This window comes from Manis pentadactyla, chromosome 4 (assembly GCF_030020395.1).
Source record: "Manis pentadactyla isolate mManPen7 chromosome 4, mManPen7.hap1, whole genome shotgun sequence".
NCBI classification, from domain to species: domain Eukaryota; kingdom Metazoa; phylum Chordata; class Mammalia; order Pholidota; family Manidae; genus Manis; species Manis pentadactyla.
Window position 1 is genome coordinate 150,737,829 of NC_080022.1, and position 17,140 is coordinate 150,754,968.

The 17,140-nt window shown below is 38.0% G+C and overlaps 1 protein-coding gene across 1 annotated transcript; it reads right to left on the reverse strand.

Moving 5' to 3' along the window:
- Positions 1–442: 442 nt before the first annotated feature.
- LRRC37B (leucine rich repeat containing 37B) lies at positions 443–16,936 on the reverse strand. Its single transcript, XM_057499507.1, has 4 exons — positions 16,823–16,936; positions 15,886–16,388; positions 14,489–14,560; positions 443–765 (listed from the first exon to the last, which is right to left on the reverse strand). Exons 1-4 carry the CDS (start codon positions 16,934–16,936, stop codon positions 690–692), a joined length of 765 nt encoding a protein of 254 aa, XP_057355490.1. The 3' UTR covers positions 443–689.
- Between the last annotated feature and the right edge of the window lie 204 nt (positions 16,937–17,140).

Consider the following 17,140-nt stretch of genomic DNA (forward strand, 5'->3'; position numbering starts at 1 on the left):
TATGTTCTTGATAATGTTTACATAATTCATCTGCTTAAGTACTTAATGTTTCTGTGTTAATTTAGATTAAATTATAAAAATATTCTGGGTTAATGGCATTCAAGTTAATGTAAGTATTCTATATTTTCTTGTCTTTGAAAAGTGACAATATGAGGTTCACTTTAATTCCTCTCAACTCACTAAACCAACTTTTATAAATCTTTTCTGTGAAGGCCCGAAAGTAAATATTGTAGGCTTTTCAGGCTACATAGAGTCTCTGCTGCATATTTTTCTTTTCTTTTTTCCTTTTATACCTCTTGAAAAATGTAGAAATCACTCTTAAGGGCTGTAAAAAAATGGACCATGTGCTGGATTTGATCCATAGTCCATAAACTTAATATAAACAGAGGGCATAGGAACACTTACATAACAAGGCTCCTATGGGTGTCTATAACCGCTCAGACCTCATTACCACTTTTCCTCAGTAACTGAAAGGTTTTTCTATCTATCTTGTCCACATAGTTAAAAAATTGAAAACACGTAGGAGGTGAGGTATTTAATGCTAGAGAGTGGCTAGTGCCCTCCCTGTACAGATGTACAGAATTACAAATTTTTATTTTTGGGAGAAATTATACAACTTGTCTAATTTAAACCCCTTATTTATGTTATAGATAATATAACTAAAAGCTCAGAAATAAATGTTAACTAACTTACAAATACTGGAGGGATAGCAGGCCTTCAAATGAGTCCTTATGTAATTCACTCAACTGATTGTCACTGAGAATTCTGAAAAATGGAAAGGTTACTTCTGAATCAAAATGCAAAAGAATTACAACTATTTACTGTACAGGACTAATCTCTACATGTGGGGGAGACCTGGATAATGATAATGGTACCACCTAAACAACCTAATTCTTATTTAATTTAGGGATGGTGATCTCTGCTCTGTTTTCATTCACATCTTTCCTGTCATGTCCTCCTCTGTGTCCCTCTCTCTCCCTCACACACACACACAACTATCCACTCCTCACACCAAAATGTGTATTTAGTACCTACTCTCTCGATCCCCAAGTCTCGTTCAGAACCCAACTGTGGGTGGCACCATCGTCAGCAGAACTGCCATTTCCTCCCACTCTCTTTGCCTGAACCTTATTACGGGAGCCCCACACAGAACTATGTTAAGGCTGCACGTGAAGCTGTTCAATTCCCCCCCCCACTAAAAATATTGTTTCGGGGAACTAAAAAGTGCATTAAAATACACATAAGAAAAATGTCCCATTTAATACAGCAGCAGACTCACAGACTGAGAAAGGACTAGCGTTTACTTAAGGGGAGAGTTGGGGAAGGCTGGGTGCAGAGGGATTGAGAAGGGGATTGAGGGGTATATGATTGGAACACATGGTGTGTGTGCGGGTCACAGGGAAGACAGTGTAGCACACAGGAGACAATAGTGACTGGCATCTTACTACGCTAATAGTGACTTCAATGGGGTATGGGGGGACTTGGTAATATGAGTGGATGTAGTAAACATTGTCTTTCATGTGAAATCTTCATAAGAGTGTATACGAATGATGCATTAATAAAAAAAGTTAAAATGTCCATGTTAATAACTATAAAGCAAATACCCATGTAACACCATTCATATCAAGAGCACTGCCAGTATCCCAGAAGCCCACAATGTGCCCCTTTCCCATCACAAACTGATCTCTGACCCACTAGAGGTAACCACTGTCCTGACTTTTTAACTCATCTCCTTGCTTTTGGAATGTGGTCTTACCTTGGAGGTGTCAGCCATAAACAACATAGTGCAGTCTTGCCTATTCTTGAACTTAGTATGTAAATGGAATAATTATATATGTATTATTTTCTACATTGCTTCTTTCATTCAACCTTGCCTTGTATATTCATTCTATCATCACATGCAGCTTAGGTTGATTAACTTTAATGCCTAGTGTTACATGCTCGGCTACATGTGGTTACTGAGTACTTGAAAGTGGCTAGTGTGACTGAGAAGCTGAATTTTAATTTAATTAATTTTAACTTTTAAAAATTGAATTAGAAACTGATATTTGATGCAGTTATTGGAAAACATTTCAGTATTCTGCAATAACTCGGGCATATGATACTATTTTTCCAACTAAATTTTATGAAATCTAAAGAGAGATCAAGTAACTCTGACAAAAATTCTTGCAACTAAACTGAGATTTTACAGAGTTAGTATGGAAAAAAGAATATAAATGCATAAGTTTCATACCAATTGCAGGTCGAAATTATAATACTTTGGATATTTTAAAGAGAAAAAATGCAGACTATCTTAACAATGTATATAATGATTACATGTTGAAATAATATTTTGGACTTAGGATTAAATAAAATGCTTTCACATTACATCTGTTTCTTTTTACTTTTATTTTTTAAGTGGCTACCAGAAAATTTAAGATTACTTATGTGCCTTGCATTGTTCCTAAAGAATAATATTCCATTGTATAAGTATGCTTGATTTTATTCACTCTACTGTTGGTGAATATCAAGATTTTTCTAGCTTTTGTTACTACAAACAATGCTGCTTTAAACTTTCTCATACTTCTATTTTGATATGCATTTGCCTGAGTTTCCCTAGGATCCAGCAGGGGTACAAACCTGTTCTCCTAACAAGTTGTGCTATTTCAAATTGGCAAATGGGAAAGTGCCAAGTCTCTACTCCTCCAACCACCAGCTAAATCCCTAAGAATGATGGAAAAGACATGATTTAAAAATCCACAACCTTACCTCAAAGTGTGGGAGCAGCTCCACACATGCTTCCCTACCAGAAATGGCCTGAAATTACCCAGAGTGATGAGCTGAAATGCTGCTGCAGGAGCAGGGGCAGCCCGTGGCCCCAAATCCTCCCTCCTCAGGCCAGAGAGCAAAGGGCTTCTTCCTCCAGGTAGGAGCATTGGTGCTCAACGGGCCTGGGGCCCAGAACCTGGGGGAAGGTTGAGCACTCTGTCTAGCTACCAGAAGCCACTTCCCACCTCCTCTGACTTTCAGGGACTCCTTTAGGAACAAATTGCCCCAGTAGCCCATGTCACCTCTGTCCGAGAGCCCAGAAACGCAAGCAGGAGAATCTCAACTCAAAGATGAACTGCACTCAGGAATGACCAAATGACAAAGAAAGCTAGCTCTGTTACAGGCAGAAAACAAAACAAAATGAGCTGATAGCCAATGAACCAGAGCGTAGAGAGGGAGCACGAGAGGACTTTAGAATGGCATAACTGATATCCTGAGTCAGATAGTGCATCCGTGAAAAAGAATCAACTCAGGATTACATGAATGAAAAGTGTTATTATTAATTTTAAAAAACCCTCAATATATGCACCTTTGAAGAATAAATTAGAAAACAGAGATCCTCCCAATGATTTTTCCAGAATGCAGAATGAAGGGAACGGGAATAATCCACAGACAAGCCTGACACCTGAGTTGCCCACGAATGTTCACGCCTTTGCTTCACCTAGTCCCAAAGGAAAGACAACTTGCTGGGCAGGATGGTTCGCACCCATTTCTTCACACCTGATGAGCAGGAGAGTATACAGCCAGTGTCTCCCAGAGTGGAGCAAGGGAGTGATAAGAGATCCACTACAGAAGAAAGTCTTTAAGATTTCAAAAGCAAATTTCCCTTCCCTGGGAATCACCTTCCTGGGAGGTAATATTAACAGTTTTACATCCTTCAAGCACCTTTGGGAATCTGAGAACATGCTATGTTGCTTTGTGAATTATTTCCACCAAGTTCTGCATATAAACATTCTGCTTTCCCTCACAGGGTCTGTTACTCAGATATTGATATTAATTCCACCTCATAGATTAATAGCTTACAACAATTCAATTACTACCACCTGGAAACTCTGCATCTGAAATCAAGGGCAATCTCTTATACGGTGGTTCACATTACATAGAATATAGTCACATACATTTAAAAAGATCCCAAGACAAAAACTTTAATTCCCACAAGAACTCCTGGAGCCCTGAGAATGCCTCAAAGACCCTGACCTCGCCTGGAAATTCACCACGTTACAAGGAACAGCAGCGATGGCCAGAATGTGTGAAGGGGGAATGGTCACCAGGTGATGCTATGACTGTTCTCCCATCTCTGTCAGGTAATGGTTTCCTACTTCCATGGAAATGACCCAAAGAGGGAAAAAACAAATCAACATGTCCAACACTGTTTATCGTAACCCTTTTCATAACAATAGACAGTTGGAAAAAACTCTACCTCCCCCCATATCACATAACAAAACTGTGTGTGTACACCGTTGATGACATGCAAAAAGGTCATAGGAAATGATGGTATATGAAAAAAATCAGGACAAATATGAAACTTGTATACTAATTCTCACTTTAAAAATTATAAATACTGACAAGGTTTCAATAGGGACAGAAAAGAGATGGAGGTGGAAACTCAGCTGGTTATGGCAGTGTCTTCTGTGATTGGCTGATGCCCTTGTCAGACTGTTTGGTTCAGGAGAGAATATCATGGTAAGACGGGGAGTAACTAAAGTGTATGTATTTTAAATTAATGGGATTTGTTTTGGTGACGTTGTTTGGATGACATGATAGTAAAAATTTTTTTAAATAAGCCTAATAAATTCAACCTTAAAGAAAAAATTAGACTGAGAATGAGTGTCATCAAAAAATTACCCCAAAAAGGAGCTTCATATAGCACCAACCTGGAATAAGACATATTAATCTGTAGAACTCCAAATATTTTTTGACTAAAGCAAAAATGTAGAACTATAGGGAATCAGTTAAAAGGGGATCTAAAGTTTTCTTTCACAATGAAAACATCAAAACCAGGTATGAACTAACATTAGAGAAACATTCATGTTTATATTCTGATCACACTTCCTTTCACTAAAGCAATCTTCTGAATTTTGCAATATTCATTCTTGACTCTACATTACTGGCAATTATCCTTCTCCCCACCTCTGTAACTTCTAGGAAATTGACAGGGCACAGAGTGGTTTTTTTTTCAGCTTACCTATACATACATGCCAACAGTAGGCCATTCTGGAATTGATTTACTCGCCTTCCCCTGCTTGCTTTCTCTCCTAAGCACTTATCATTACTTGAAATTACACCTATCTAGTATAGTTAATATATTTATTTTTATATTACATATTTGTAAATCCCTTCAGAACTGGGATATTTGGTCTTTTTGTTCTTGGGCTTGTATCCCTGGTACATAAAACAGTTCCTGGCACATGGTAGATGCTCTGTAAATATTTGTTAAATGAATTCAAAGTGACAGGTATTGATTTTCAGATATACTACCCCCTTATTTAAAGCAAGTCATCCTTTTATCATCATTTGCATAAGTACAACTTTACATAAAAAAGAAATGTCTTTTCATCTGCATTTGTGACTCAATCTTTTGAGACAAGAACCTTCTGAGAATTTCATAAGAGCTATGAACCCTTTTCCTAGAAAACTTCACTTTCTTGAATATACGCAAAAGCGTGCATGCAATTTCCATTTGTTTATCATCTCTTTAGGGCACAGGTCTGTGAACAGAATGGCTTGGATGCAGGGTACGAACCTGAATGGGAAATCATGTCTGTCTCTATTTTCAAAAACCTCTAAATTGGCATTTCCTTCCATCATGAATGTAGGCAGCAAACCACAACAGAGTAGCAGTATAGCTCATCTGACCCCCAGTAGAAATCAGATATGTTCATATCATGTCTTTGCTGCAGATATCTCAAAATTCCTTTATTCTCATCACTACCTTCACCTTACAATAAATGACACTACATATAAGAATTACCATTATAATAAATACCACTACATATTGTTATTTAATGTAAGAAAAGCAGATTTATTACTATATCACTACTAACTATTCTTTAAGGTATTTCAATGTAATTGGTTTTCTTTGTTTTCATATGTATTTTAACCTATGATACATTTAAAAACATCTCTTCTTAGGTAGGCTTCTGTCGATTGCCAAATAGATTTATGGAACATAAAAAGTTAAGAAATCCTGCCCTGGGGACCATTGACTCCAAGTTAGGAACCTCCGCCTTACCAAGTATAAATCTCAAACTGATTTGGAAATCTTCTAACCTTATGTTATGTTAGGACTCATGTTATATTGTATAAACTCTACAACACATGCGATTTAAAAATTGTTTAAACTTCAGTTTATTTTTTGAAAATATATAATATATATTTATATGGCTCAAACTTCCAAAGGTATAATGTACACAATCCAAAACGTTTTTCCTACCCCTGCCACTCAGTCGACCCTCATGCTTGACTCTCTACTCCCCAGGGCGAACTACAACTACTGTTATTAATCTCTTGTGTCAAGTTACTTTCATTTTTCCTAGAAGTCTGGGAAATAAAATCTCCATATCATATACTATCATGGGAAATATAAACTATATATATAGTATTTAAGAAATTCATAAATTAAAAAAAACAACTGTCTGGTTCCACCATTTTTTTCCTTACAAATAAGATATCCAACTAAGGGGGGTCTATTTTAGGGTTGTCATAATCCCTATTTTTAGATTACTATGACTGTCATGTCTTTTAATATTAATTCACAGGTCGTTTGACTTGTCCAAGTTGAATGAATGATTAATGATACAATAGTCTTGAAAAATGCCAGTTAATTCCTTTAAATATAAATATTTTTTTCCAAAATCACTTGTGTCTAAACTGACTTAAAAAAAAAAAACAAAAAAAATTACAGACAACAAAAAAACGGAGAAAGCACAGACAATTCTGAGAATACAAATGTTGGTAGGCATTTATTTAAATCCCAAGTATTCAGAAAAATTCAAGTTCAGATGGGGTCCCTCTTATTCACCCATCACACACCAGCCAAAAAAATACCCAGTGGCAGAGGGTGTAGGAAAACGAAGCTGTCATGGCCTGTTGATTAGAGTATAAATTGCACAGCCGTTTTGAGGGCAATTCAGATTTTCTACCTACACAGTCTTAATCCCAACAATTCCACTTTTAGATATCTCTTTAACAGAGATACTTGCTCATGTTGACAAAGATGCGAGTACAAGGATATTCATTGGAGCGATGCATGTGACAAGAATACAACAATCTAAACATCCAGCAATACATGAAGAATTAACTGTGATAAATCTATACCATAAAATATTATGCAGGAGTTTAAATAAAGGGGTAGCCTTCTATGTAGTGGGAAGAAATCTAAGTCTTATCAAAAAGTGAAAGCATTCTGTCATAGGATGTTACCCTTCATGTAGAAAAGGTAAGAAAATCACACAACAAACCTATTTTTTATCTGTAATACATAGACAAATGCATTGAAAAAGATCTGGAAGGATATATACTAAATTCAGGGTAGTGGTTACCTCGGGTGGGGGATTAGGGCACACAGAGGGTTTTCACTCTTCCTGTTATTTCATTTTTATATATCGAGAACATGATCATGTGTTCCTTGCATAGTAGAAAGTGAGCTTGACTTAAAGAGAACCCACCAAATTTAATTTTTAAAATAAACAGAGTTGCATTCAATAGAGGTTGATTTTTGTAGGTTGCCATCCATAGATCATTCTGTTTCTGTGGGAATTGTTTGCCTGCCTTGTTATCTGTGGTGCATGCCACAGCTCACTAAATCTAAACCGAGATCTGTTTCTTGTTATCTCTACCCCCTCATTGCCTGGCGCCAGGGACGACTTGCCCCGGCGACCTGGAGGCAGTTACACTCCTGTAGTAAAGCATGTTAATCATTGTGTCTAGAAACTTGTTAACCCACTCAAGAATGTGATGCCTGATCAATAAATATGAGAGGTGCCTTTCCAGCACCACTCTTGAGTTGGTATGCCTTGAGTCCCCTGGCTGGCCCACTCAGGTCTTCGATATCTCATTGCGTCGCCTACTTTGTCTGTGGGTTGGAGATGGGGAGGAGGCCTACAAGTGGCGCCGGAACAAGGACCTGAAAGATGGCGGAGAACCTCCGCTTGGCGGCACTTGCAATTCAAGGGCGGGGGAAAAGCTCCGAAGATCATCAATCCGGTAAGATTCCCGGGAAAGCGTAAGTAGGAAACAGGATAGAGATGTCAGGGACACTAAAATGGGTCATCATGAAACTAAAGCAGATAAATCGGAGGATTACTTAAAATTACTCCGTGCCTTCCTGAAATCAGCAGGAGTGAAAACTTCTAAAAAGAACTTTGCTCAACCTCATAAATATATTAAAAAGTATTGTTATCAGTTGCCTCCACAGGGAACCCTCAGATAAGCTGATGGGAGTAATGCACTAAGATTTCAAAGAGACTCACAGACAGGGAAACATTATCCCTGTGCCTATTTGGGTGGATCAATAGCCCCTTAATAAAGAAAAAGTGGCATCCTTACACAAGTTAAAGAACAGCTTCAGCTAGATAGATTAGAATTTTCCACGAGCCCATGGAATTCCCCTGTATTTGTTATAAAAAAGAAGTCAGGAAATTAGAGACTCTTAGATGACTTAAGGCAAATTAATGTTGTTCTTAAACCTATGGGACCTTTACAACAAGCCTCCCTTTTCCGGCTATGATTCCAAAAGACTGGAATATGGCTATCATTGACCTTAAAGATTGCTTTTTTACCTTGCTCCCCATTCAAAGCAGTCCTCTTAGGCCTGCGTTACTTTCTCCTGTGTAATGTAAATAAAACCTGTAATTAAGCTGAACCCTCAGATCAACATGTAAATAGCTCTATTCTATTAACTGCTTTCCTTAAAGGCAGTCATCCTGAAGCTAAGCATTTCCTCCTCAGCAGCCCCAGGGAAGCCAAACAAGCTTGTGACTCAGATCAGGGCTCTAGTAGCGAAAAGTCACACATCCCTGCATTTATCAGATAGGCAGGGGCCTCTTGAGGAATGACTAAAGCTCAGGCAGAAAAAACTAGGAAAACTAACAGAGCAGTTCGATTCCTAAACTCTAAAAAAGAAGTATCTTATCTTCTGCACACAAACCTGGCCCCAGTACAAACTCTCTGTTTAGAGAGGCTTGGCCCCTAAAAGAAGTACGCAATATAATGTTATGCAGCTAAATATATTTTGCCACAAGGGAAGAAAATAGTCAAAAGTCCCATGAACTACTACAATATGGAGCTAGTTTTCTAAATTCTTTTAGTGAACATCTATTCTACTTATTAAGTTCATTATCTTTGAGAATTGAGAAGTCTTAAACTAAACTCCCTGAGATAGAAGAAATTTATCTTCTGCAATACAGCCTGGCTTTAAATGACTGGAGCTAGAATTGTACTTGCATTTCATTTCCAGCCCCCTGGACACACACAGTCCCTATCAGTTCAGAGCCTTCATCGGCCCTGTTAGTCTGGGGCCATCTAAACCTTAACCCAATTATGTAAACTGCTCGCCCTTAGAGTGCATTCTTGAAAACTGAAGTACTTTTAATCAAGTAAGCTAAAAAGAAAGAAGGCAATTAAATATTAGTGACTCAAATCTTTATATCAGTTTTTCTGTCTGTGTATATGTTTTTATATGAAAAGTATTGCTAACTGTAGTCATTACGTCTCAATTTGTATGTTTGTGTGTCTAAGTGTGTAAATGAAAAATATTTTCCTACCTCCGGATGGTATTACTAAAAATTTATTTAAAAACAAGCGCTTGTGAAAATTGGGCATTCTAAAACTTCCAGAAAATCTAATAAAAAAATATTAAGCATTAATGCTAATTTAAGTTTAACTGAAACGGACATGTCCTTATAGTTATCAGCTGCCAAAGTTTACTTAAAGTCATTTAAGTTGATGTTACCTGTTAAACATTTCAAGAAGATGCTTAAAGAAAAGCTTGACTTTCTCTAATGTTTGGTAAAAGTTTTGTAAGTAATCTAGCATGGTTGCTAAAAATAAGTAAACAAGTATAGCAAATAAACATCTTAATAATAATACTGTATATTATTAATACTTAATATAATACTGTAATAATAATGTATAACAGTGTACATATATTCAAGCAGCCTGAGAATTTTTGTGGTAACCAAAATTCTTAGTTTGCTAAGTTATATAAACATATTTTGTGCCTAATGAGAAATTGTGCTGTAAAGCACATTTCCAAAAATGATAATATATATTCATAGATGTATCAATCTGAAGAATGCTAGTGTAACAGTTTACAGTGGCCTATTTTTCAGTGTTCACTGAAAGTTAAAGTATCAAATGGTTTTAAGTTCTAATGAAAACTACTTAATATAATAAGGAAAATATTTCTGTATGCTAAAGATGTGTGTTTTAATAAGAGAAAGTATAAAGAATAGAAATTCATTTTGTTGAGGGTAAAAGAAAGTAATTGTTCTAACAAACAGCTATTTACTTAAAGGGGGAGAACACTGAATGTAAAAAGAAAGTTGTAGAAAGCTTGTGGAAAAATTGATATAGTCATGCTATGTGAAATTAAAGCAAGTGAGTCTTGATATCAAGTACACAGCAAAAGTAGAATTTTGTTTTCAGTTAAAAAGACAAAGTTGTCTTAAACTGTTAGTCTGCTCTTAATGTTGAAAGATTGCAAAAGGTTTTCTAATTGTTTTATCAGAACAGTTTCTCATGCTTAAAGTCTCAATGAATTGTCTGAGTATTTAAGAAAATGAGATCTTAATATTAAAAGACTAAAATTTAAACTTTGCTAACAACTGTGTAAGCTTCTGTATCTGCCTTTGAAGTATTTTGTTGTCATTCTAGTTGAATAGATAAGTATTACTTCATGGCAACCTATAATCTTATTTAAGCAAATGCCAAAGAAACTTTCTTTTGACAACTTTCCAAAATCAAATTCAAAAAGGTGCTTTTAAATGTTGAATCACTGTGTTGTACACCTGAAACTAATGTAATGTAATACTGTGTGTCAACTACCCTTCAATAAAAAATAATTATCTAAAAAAAAAGAAAAAAAAAAAGAAAATTAGGCTTGGGGTGGATTGATGATTGTGCATTCAGCATTGACTCCCCTATACAGAATTTTATTGTTGTTAACAACCATTTGATCAATAAATATGAGAGATGCCCTCACAAAAAAAAAAAAAAAAAAAGTATACACTTCCAATGGTAAAATAATAAGTAACCGGGATGTAATGAATATAGTCAAGATATTGTAACAGCTTGGTATGGTGATAGCTGGTACCTAGAATTGTCATGTATATAAATGTTGAATCACTATGTTGTACACCTGAAACTAATGTAATGTAATACCATGTGTCAACTACCCTTCAATAAAAAAATAATTATCTACAAAAAAAAAAAAAAAAAAAAAAAGGTGCTTTTACCTCTAGTTAACTCTGATATTTTCCAGAGGGCCCCTGGAACATGTCAGAAGAATTTTTTCTCCTCTTCGGGAAAAATATTTGGCTAATTTGGCTTATTTATCTGATATATATTTACCTAGAAAGCACTGTCAAAAGGAATGATGCTAAACTTTGTTACTGAATGTTTTGTGGTACAGAAATATCCAAATTTTCTTATGTCAACTATCTTATGTAAGCTCTCATCAAGTCTTTAACCATTGTCATTTGTAAGTCTTTTGTCACTTAAAGTCATTGTTTTATTACTCCTAAACTAGTAAAGAACTAGATTTCAGCAGAACAAGTATTGGTTACATAGGATTAAGTAAACTAGAGAAGATGATTTTGTAGCTTTTTGTTTCAAATGTTGTTGACAAAATGTTTTAAGCTTTTTTTCTTAAGCTGACTGACAATGCTCCAGTTTACCTCTCCTCTACACTAAAAAAAATTTTTTTCAGCTATATAATATCACCCATAAAACAGGTATTTCATACAAATCTACAGGCCAAGCTCTAATTGAACGTTGCCATCCTACTCTTAAGCATTATTTATTAAAACAAAAAGGGGGATTACTGCCCGATATGATAAAAGTAACTGCAAATCAATGATTAATACATGCTTTACATATCCTTAATTTTGGTCTTTTAAAGGGTGACAGTCAGCTATGGAAGTGCATTTTTCTGACAATATTTCTTTTTCTAAAACAATAGCAGTTCCTGTATGGTGGTCTCCAATAGGTTCTTCACAATGGTATAAAGGCCATATTAAGGTGTGGGGGAAAGGGTTTGTTTGTGTCATTACAGAGGACCAACGCTTGATCTGGCTGCCTAGAAAGTTGATCAAGATACGCTATAAAGAGGAACTCCCAGCAACATCGCCAACTGAGACGGCTGTCCCAGATGATGTCCCTCAACCAGTTCCCTCACTGGAGTGAGGATCCCTACATGATAATGAAGTTTTTTATTCTAATCTCTATACACATATGCATAACCCAGGCCTGTACTATTACTGCTAGTATTAGCAGTCCTCCGTATTTCGGCCGGGGAGTAGTACTTCATTGTATTTCCACTTGTTCAATTCCTGTAGGCCCAGTGCTTTGGAAAAAGGATGGTAATGAAATATATAGACAGAAAGTTGGAGGAAAACTTAGTTGAGATAATGCTACTGATCAGTCTAAAAAAGACAATACCCGCTATATTTATAAAACAGTTTTAACCTGAAATGATATTGGCAATTATTCTTGTGAAAAATTCCAGAAGGGAAGCCCTGATCAAATATATAAAAGTAGTTATGTTTATTTGGACATTTCACTAACCCCAGAGAATGAGTATTCTTCACCCAATATGTGGTTGCAATTGGCTAATAAAGGGCTTAACAAGACATCTTTTTGTGTAGCAGGTGATTCCTCTATTGGTGGAATCTTAAGGAAGAATTTGATAGTCATAGGACTCCCTTTTTCAGTGTTTACTAATATTTCTGGAATAAATATTACTTTAGCCCCCAAGATTCTTACTCAAGAAATTCAATTGAATTTACCAGTTAGCACCACTATAGTTTCTAGTTGTATATGTATCAATTGTGCTAAAATACCTTCTTACTGTAATTCTACTATTCATGTAAAATGGCCATATGGATATAGACTCCCAAATGACTGGGTGTTTTTGTGTGATAACGAAACCTACTAAGCCTTTTCCTCACATTATCAAGGTGTTTGTGGTATAGGATGCATTCTCCCAGCCCTTATAGATCATCCTGGATTTAAACACCAAAGAGTGACCCGAGCCCTGCCTCCAGATTGTGACGACAACTTGAAATTGTTGGACCCTGTTGCTGTTGCAGTCGCAGCTGCGTTTGTATTGCCTGTACCAGGACTCGTTGTAGGAATGCAGAAGGAAATATCTAAGCTGGCCTGTGCCTACAGCAAGACTGCAGATCTGACTGCTTCCATACTGTCAGAACTTAATCAGGAACTTAGAGAAGTTCGAGTGGCAGTGCTTCAGAATCGTGCTACCATGGACTATTTGTTGCTGAAAGAACATTTGGGCTGTGAACAATTTCCTGGAATGTGTTGTTTTAACATATCTGATTTTTCACAGACAATTCAAAACCAGTTGAATGATATTCACCATATTATTGATAAGTTTTCATAGTTACCTGGATTATCTGATTGGTTCTCTTGGTTTCACTGGCTATAGCCAATACTTGTAGGCCTACTTTTTTTATGCATTTTTCTTCCCGTTTTAGTAACATGAGTGTGCCATCTGATTGCTGGCTTAATAAAGCCAATTCATGCATATGCTATATTTCAAGAAGTGATAGCAAAAAATTAATAATTGCATGCTATTTTCTTGAGAGTCCATGTGACAGATAACTGTTTTATTAAAATTCCGCAGCAATTAAGGGGATGACAAAGTGTTTGCATAAATCTTTTGTATGCCTCTTTGCTCTATCGCATTTACTCCCTGTATGGCCCCAAGAGATGGCTGGCTAGCCAGAGACGGGTAAGATTCCTCACGGGAGGAACAACCTAAGACAGGCACAGTCGCGGGGGCCAACAGGTCAAGAGATGAGGGGGTCAACTGAGGCGTGGCTTAGCACCTCGCCCCCCCTGACGAGGCATTTCTTGTCGCCCCTTTTCTTTACCAAGCTGCAGTGGAATAACGGACTTCTCTTCCTTTTTAATTTAAAAATGGTGGAAATGTAGGTTGCCATCCATAGATCATTCTGTTTCTGTGGGAATTGTTTGCCTGCCTTGTTATCTGTGGTGCATGCCACAGCTCACTAAATCTAAACCGAGATCTGTTTCTTGTTATCTCTACCCCCTCATTGCCTGGCGCCAGGGACGACTTGCCCCGGCGACCTGGAGGCAGTTACACTCCTGTAGTAAAGCATGTTAATCATTGTGTCTAGAAACTTGTTAACCCACTCAAGAATGTGATGCCTGATCAATAAATATGAGAGGTGCCTTTCCAGCACCACTCTTGAGTTGGTATGCCTTGAGTCCCCTGGCTGGCCCACTCAGGTCTTTGATATCTCATCGTGTTGCCTCCTTTGTCAGCGGGTCAGAGACTGGGAGGAGACCGACAGATTTTAGATATGGAGAGGGAGAATACCTTTTCTCAGAACTACTGACCGCAAAACTCTGGACCAAGAAACATCTCACATTGCAGTTAGTTTTTTGTGTTCATATTTGGAGAGAATATACTCACAGTTTCTCAACCCAAGTGTATGACTTCCATGTATTTTCTTCAACGTAAGAAATAGAGTTTCCTTGGAAATTTCTGTGAAGAAACACAGTGCATATCCTTCAATAGGTAGGAAAAGAAGGAACAGAAAAAGCAAAAGAATCATGGCAACCAGGGGAATATTCAAATGCAGAAAATGCCAGCTTTCTAGTGTCCACAGCTATCTGCTTCCTAGTTTGCACAGCTAATAAACGTAACACGGGGCACAAACAATAGGGCATCTCCTCAGAAACTGAACTTCCTATCTGTCCAACTTCTTGGGCAGATAATGCCAGTTAACTACCTTGAAAGTAAGTATTTTTTCCTAAAATCACGTAGGTATCTCAAATGACTCCTTCCAAAGAGAAAATGATAAACAACTCAGTAGAAAAAATGTTAAGAATTTATCATCAACAATAAATATAAAGAAACACTATGATTTCTTTATATACCAAATAGTTGGCTCAGGGCCTGCTGTTGAGATCTCTCCAATTGTTAGAAGGAGAAGGGCAATTAGAATTTAGAGGGACTAATATGGAAAGATCTCTCAGAGACAGTGCATAGGGAAACGCACAAAGAGAAAATGATAACTGAGCAGAAATATGGATATGACCTCCATATCCCAGTGATTACAGGTTCTGATGAATTACAGTACCTAGAGTTTGCATCTCTTAGTACTTAATTATCACCTCCCTTTTAATGCATATTCTTTCTTTCTACCTATCACTGTCATGTTCTGGAGACAATGTTTATACATCTGCGGCTCCCACAGTACTTAGCCCTGGGTTGTGCAAAAAATGGGTGCTATATATAAAAAGCCAGAGGAAAAAGTTTTGGACATAACTGAGGGACCAAATAATAACAGTTAACACTCATATATACACAAGGCCCATATAGAAGGGCTTTACATGTATTAACCCATCTAAATCTCACAACAATCTTATGGGATTGTAACTATCATAATCCCCACTTACAGATTAGGAAATTGAATCACAAAGCTAAAAAATGACAGACCTGGGTTCGAACCAGGCAGTCTAGCTCCAGAATCTTTACTTTTCACCAGCGAAATGAGGATAGAGACATGTTACTAAGAAGATGGACTAAAAATGATAGGAAAATGGTAGAATAGAGGTTAAAGACTTAAATTGCAGAACTAAAAAAAGCAGGTAAGGAAAAAGAAAAAGGGCAATTACAAGTAAAAGAATGGAGAAGGGAGAACAATATTAAGAAGGAAAAGGAAGACAAGGAATAGTTAACAAACAAAAGATAAAAACAAAATCAGTCAACACAGGGTATGGAAATGAGGGGCCAGGAAGTCCTTGAGGAAAATGCTGACAGGTCAGGCAGGATGCAGAGAACAAATGAAGAGAGGCAGTTCTTACAAGATCGTGAAGGTGCCATTGTGAGCGTTGGGCTCTGGCACGGGCACACTCTGGAGCTTCTGCTCTGGGCTGAGACCAACGCACGCCAGCGTCTCATCTGTGCAGCTACAGAGCTCACATATGTTGTTTGTGGTGGTGTTCACCACTGAATTCTGAGTCAGTGATGGAAAACCTGTCTCAGACGGCTCTGGCTGCTGAGGTACGGAAACGTCCAGGTCCCCAGGTGCAGCTGTGACCTGAGTCAGGTTTGGATGCTGACTGGGAACCTGCCCAGGATGTGGAAGTGTCCCCTGAAGGTGCGCTGAAGATGGAGCTGGGGCTTCCTCCTGGACAGGAGGCTCAGCCTCTTCAGGACTGAAGGAAGGCTCAGCCAGGGCCGCCTGCAGGTCTTTGTAGTTCTCATCCATCTCCGGGGGCTCTGGAGGCTGAGACGAAACCTCCTGCTTCAATGGAAGTGGTTCTAGCTCTTCAGGGGACTCTGGATGCTGATCCTGGGAATCCACCTGGGGAGAAAAGATTCAGCCTCCTCAACTTTCTGTCCATGATGAATGGGGACACTTTTCTGGGAGAAAGTTTCAACTTCCACAGGCACCTCTGGAGGTTGATGTGGGCCACCCAGAAACTACAGGTAGCTTCTCCTTAGAATAGCAACATCCCTATTGGGAGCTAAATAATCATCCTGCAATTGTTTTAGATGTTTCTTTGCAAATCAGCCTGGAGTTCCAATAAGAACTTTGGTAAACCATGGATACTGAGCTAGATCTTTCTTCAGGTTTGGAAGTGAAACAATAAACCTTGTTGGTTTTGAACTATCACTACCTAGCAGTGGAACAAGTATTTCAAATGACTGGTGTTCAGCCTGATCTACATTTACAGTTTTAGTCTCAGTTTTGAGTCAAGGAGGCAGATCTAGGACCTGATTCTGGTCCCAACTTACCACCGGAACCACCTCTGGCTGACTTTCATGCTGGCTAGGCTTGTCCCAAAGATCTGGTCCTGGGGGCAGCTCTCCAGCTGGACCTGTGTACCAGAAAGGAACCACAGGATGCATCACTTGTTGACGTGGATGGGGAAATTCAAGAGGGAGATTGGAGGGATCTGAAGACCAGGACTCGGTTGGCCCTGGGGGTCTGTGGGTCAGCTGCACAGGATCCAGGGCCCAACCTGGAGGCTGAGCTGCCTGGACCAACAGCCACAATGGTAGCAACACAAGAAGCCACGGGCCCCAGAAACGCAGCCAGGACATGGCAGCAAA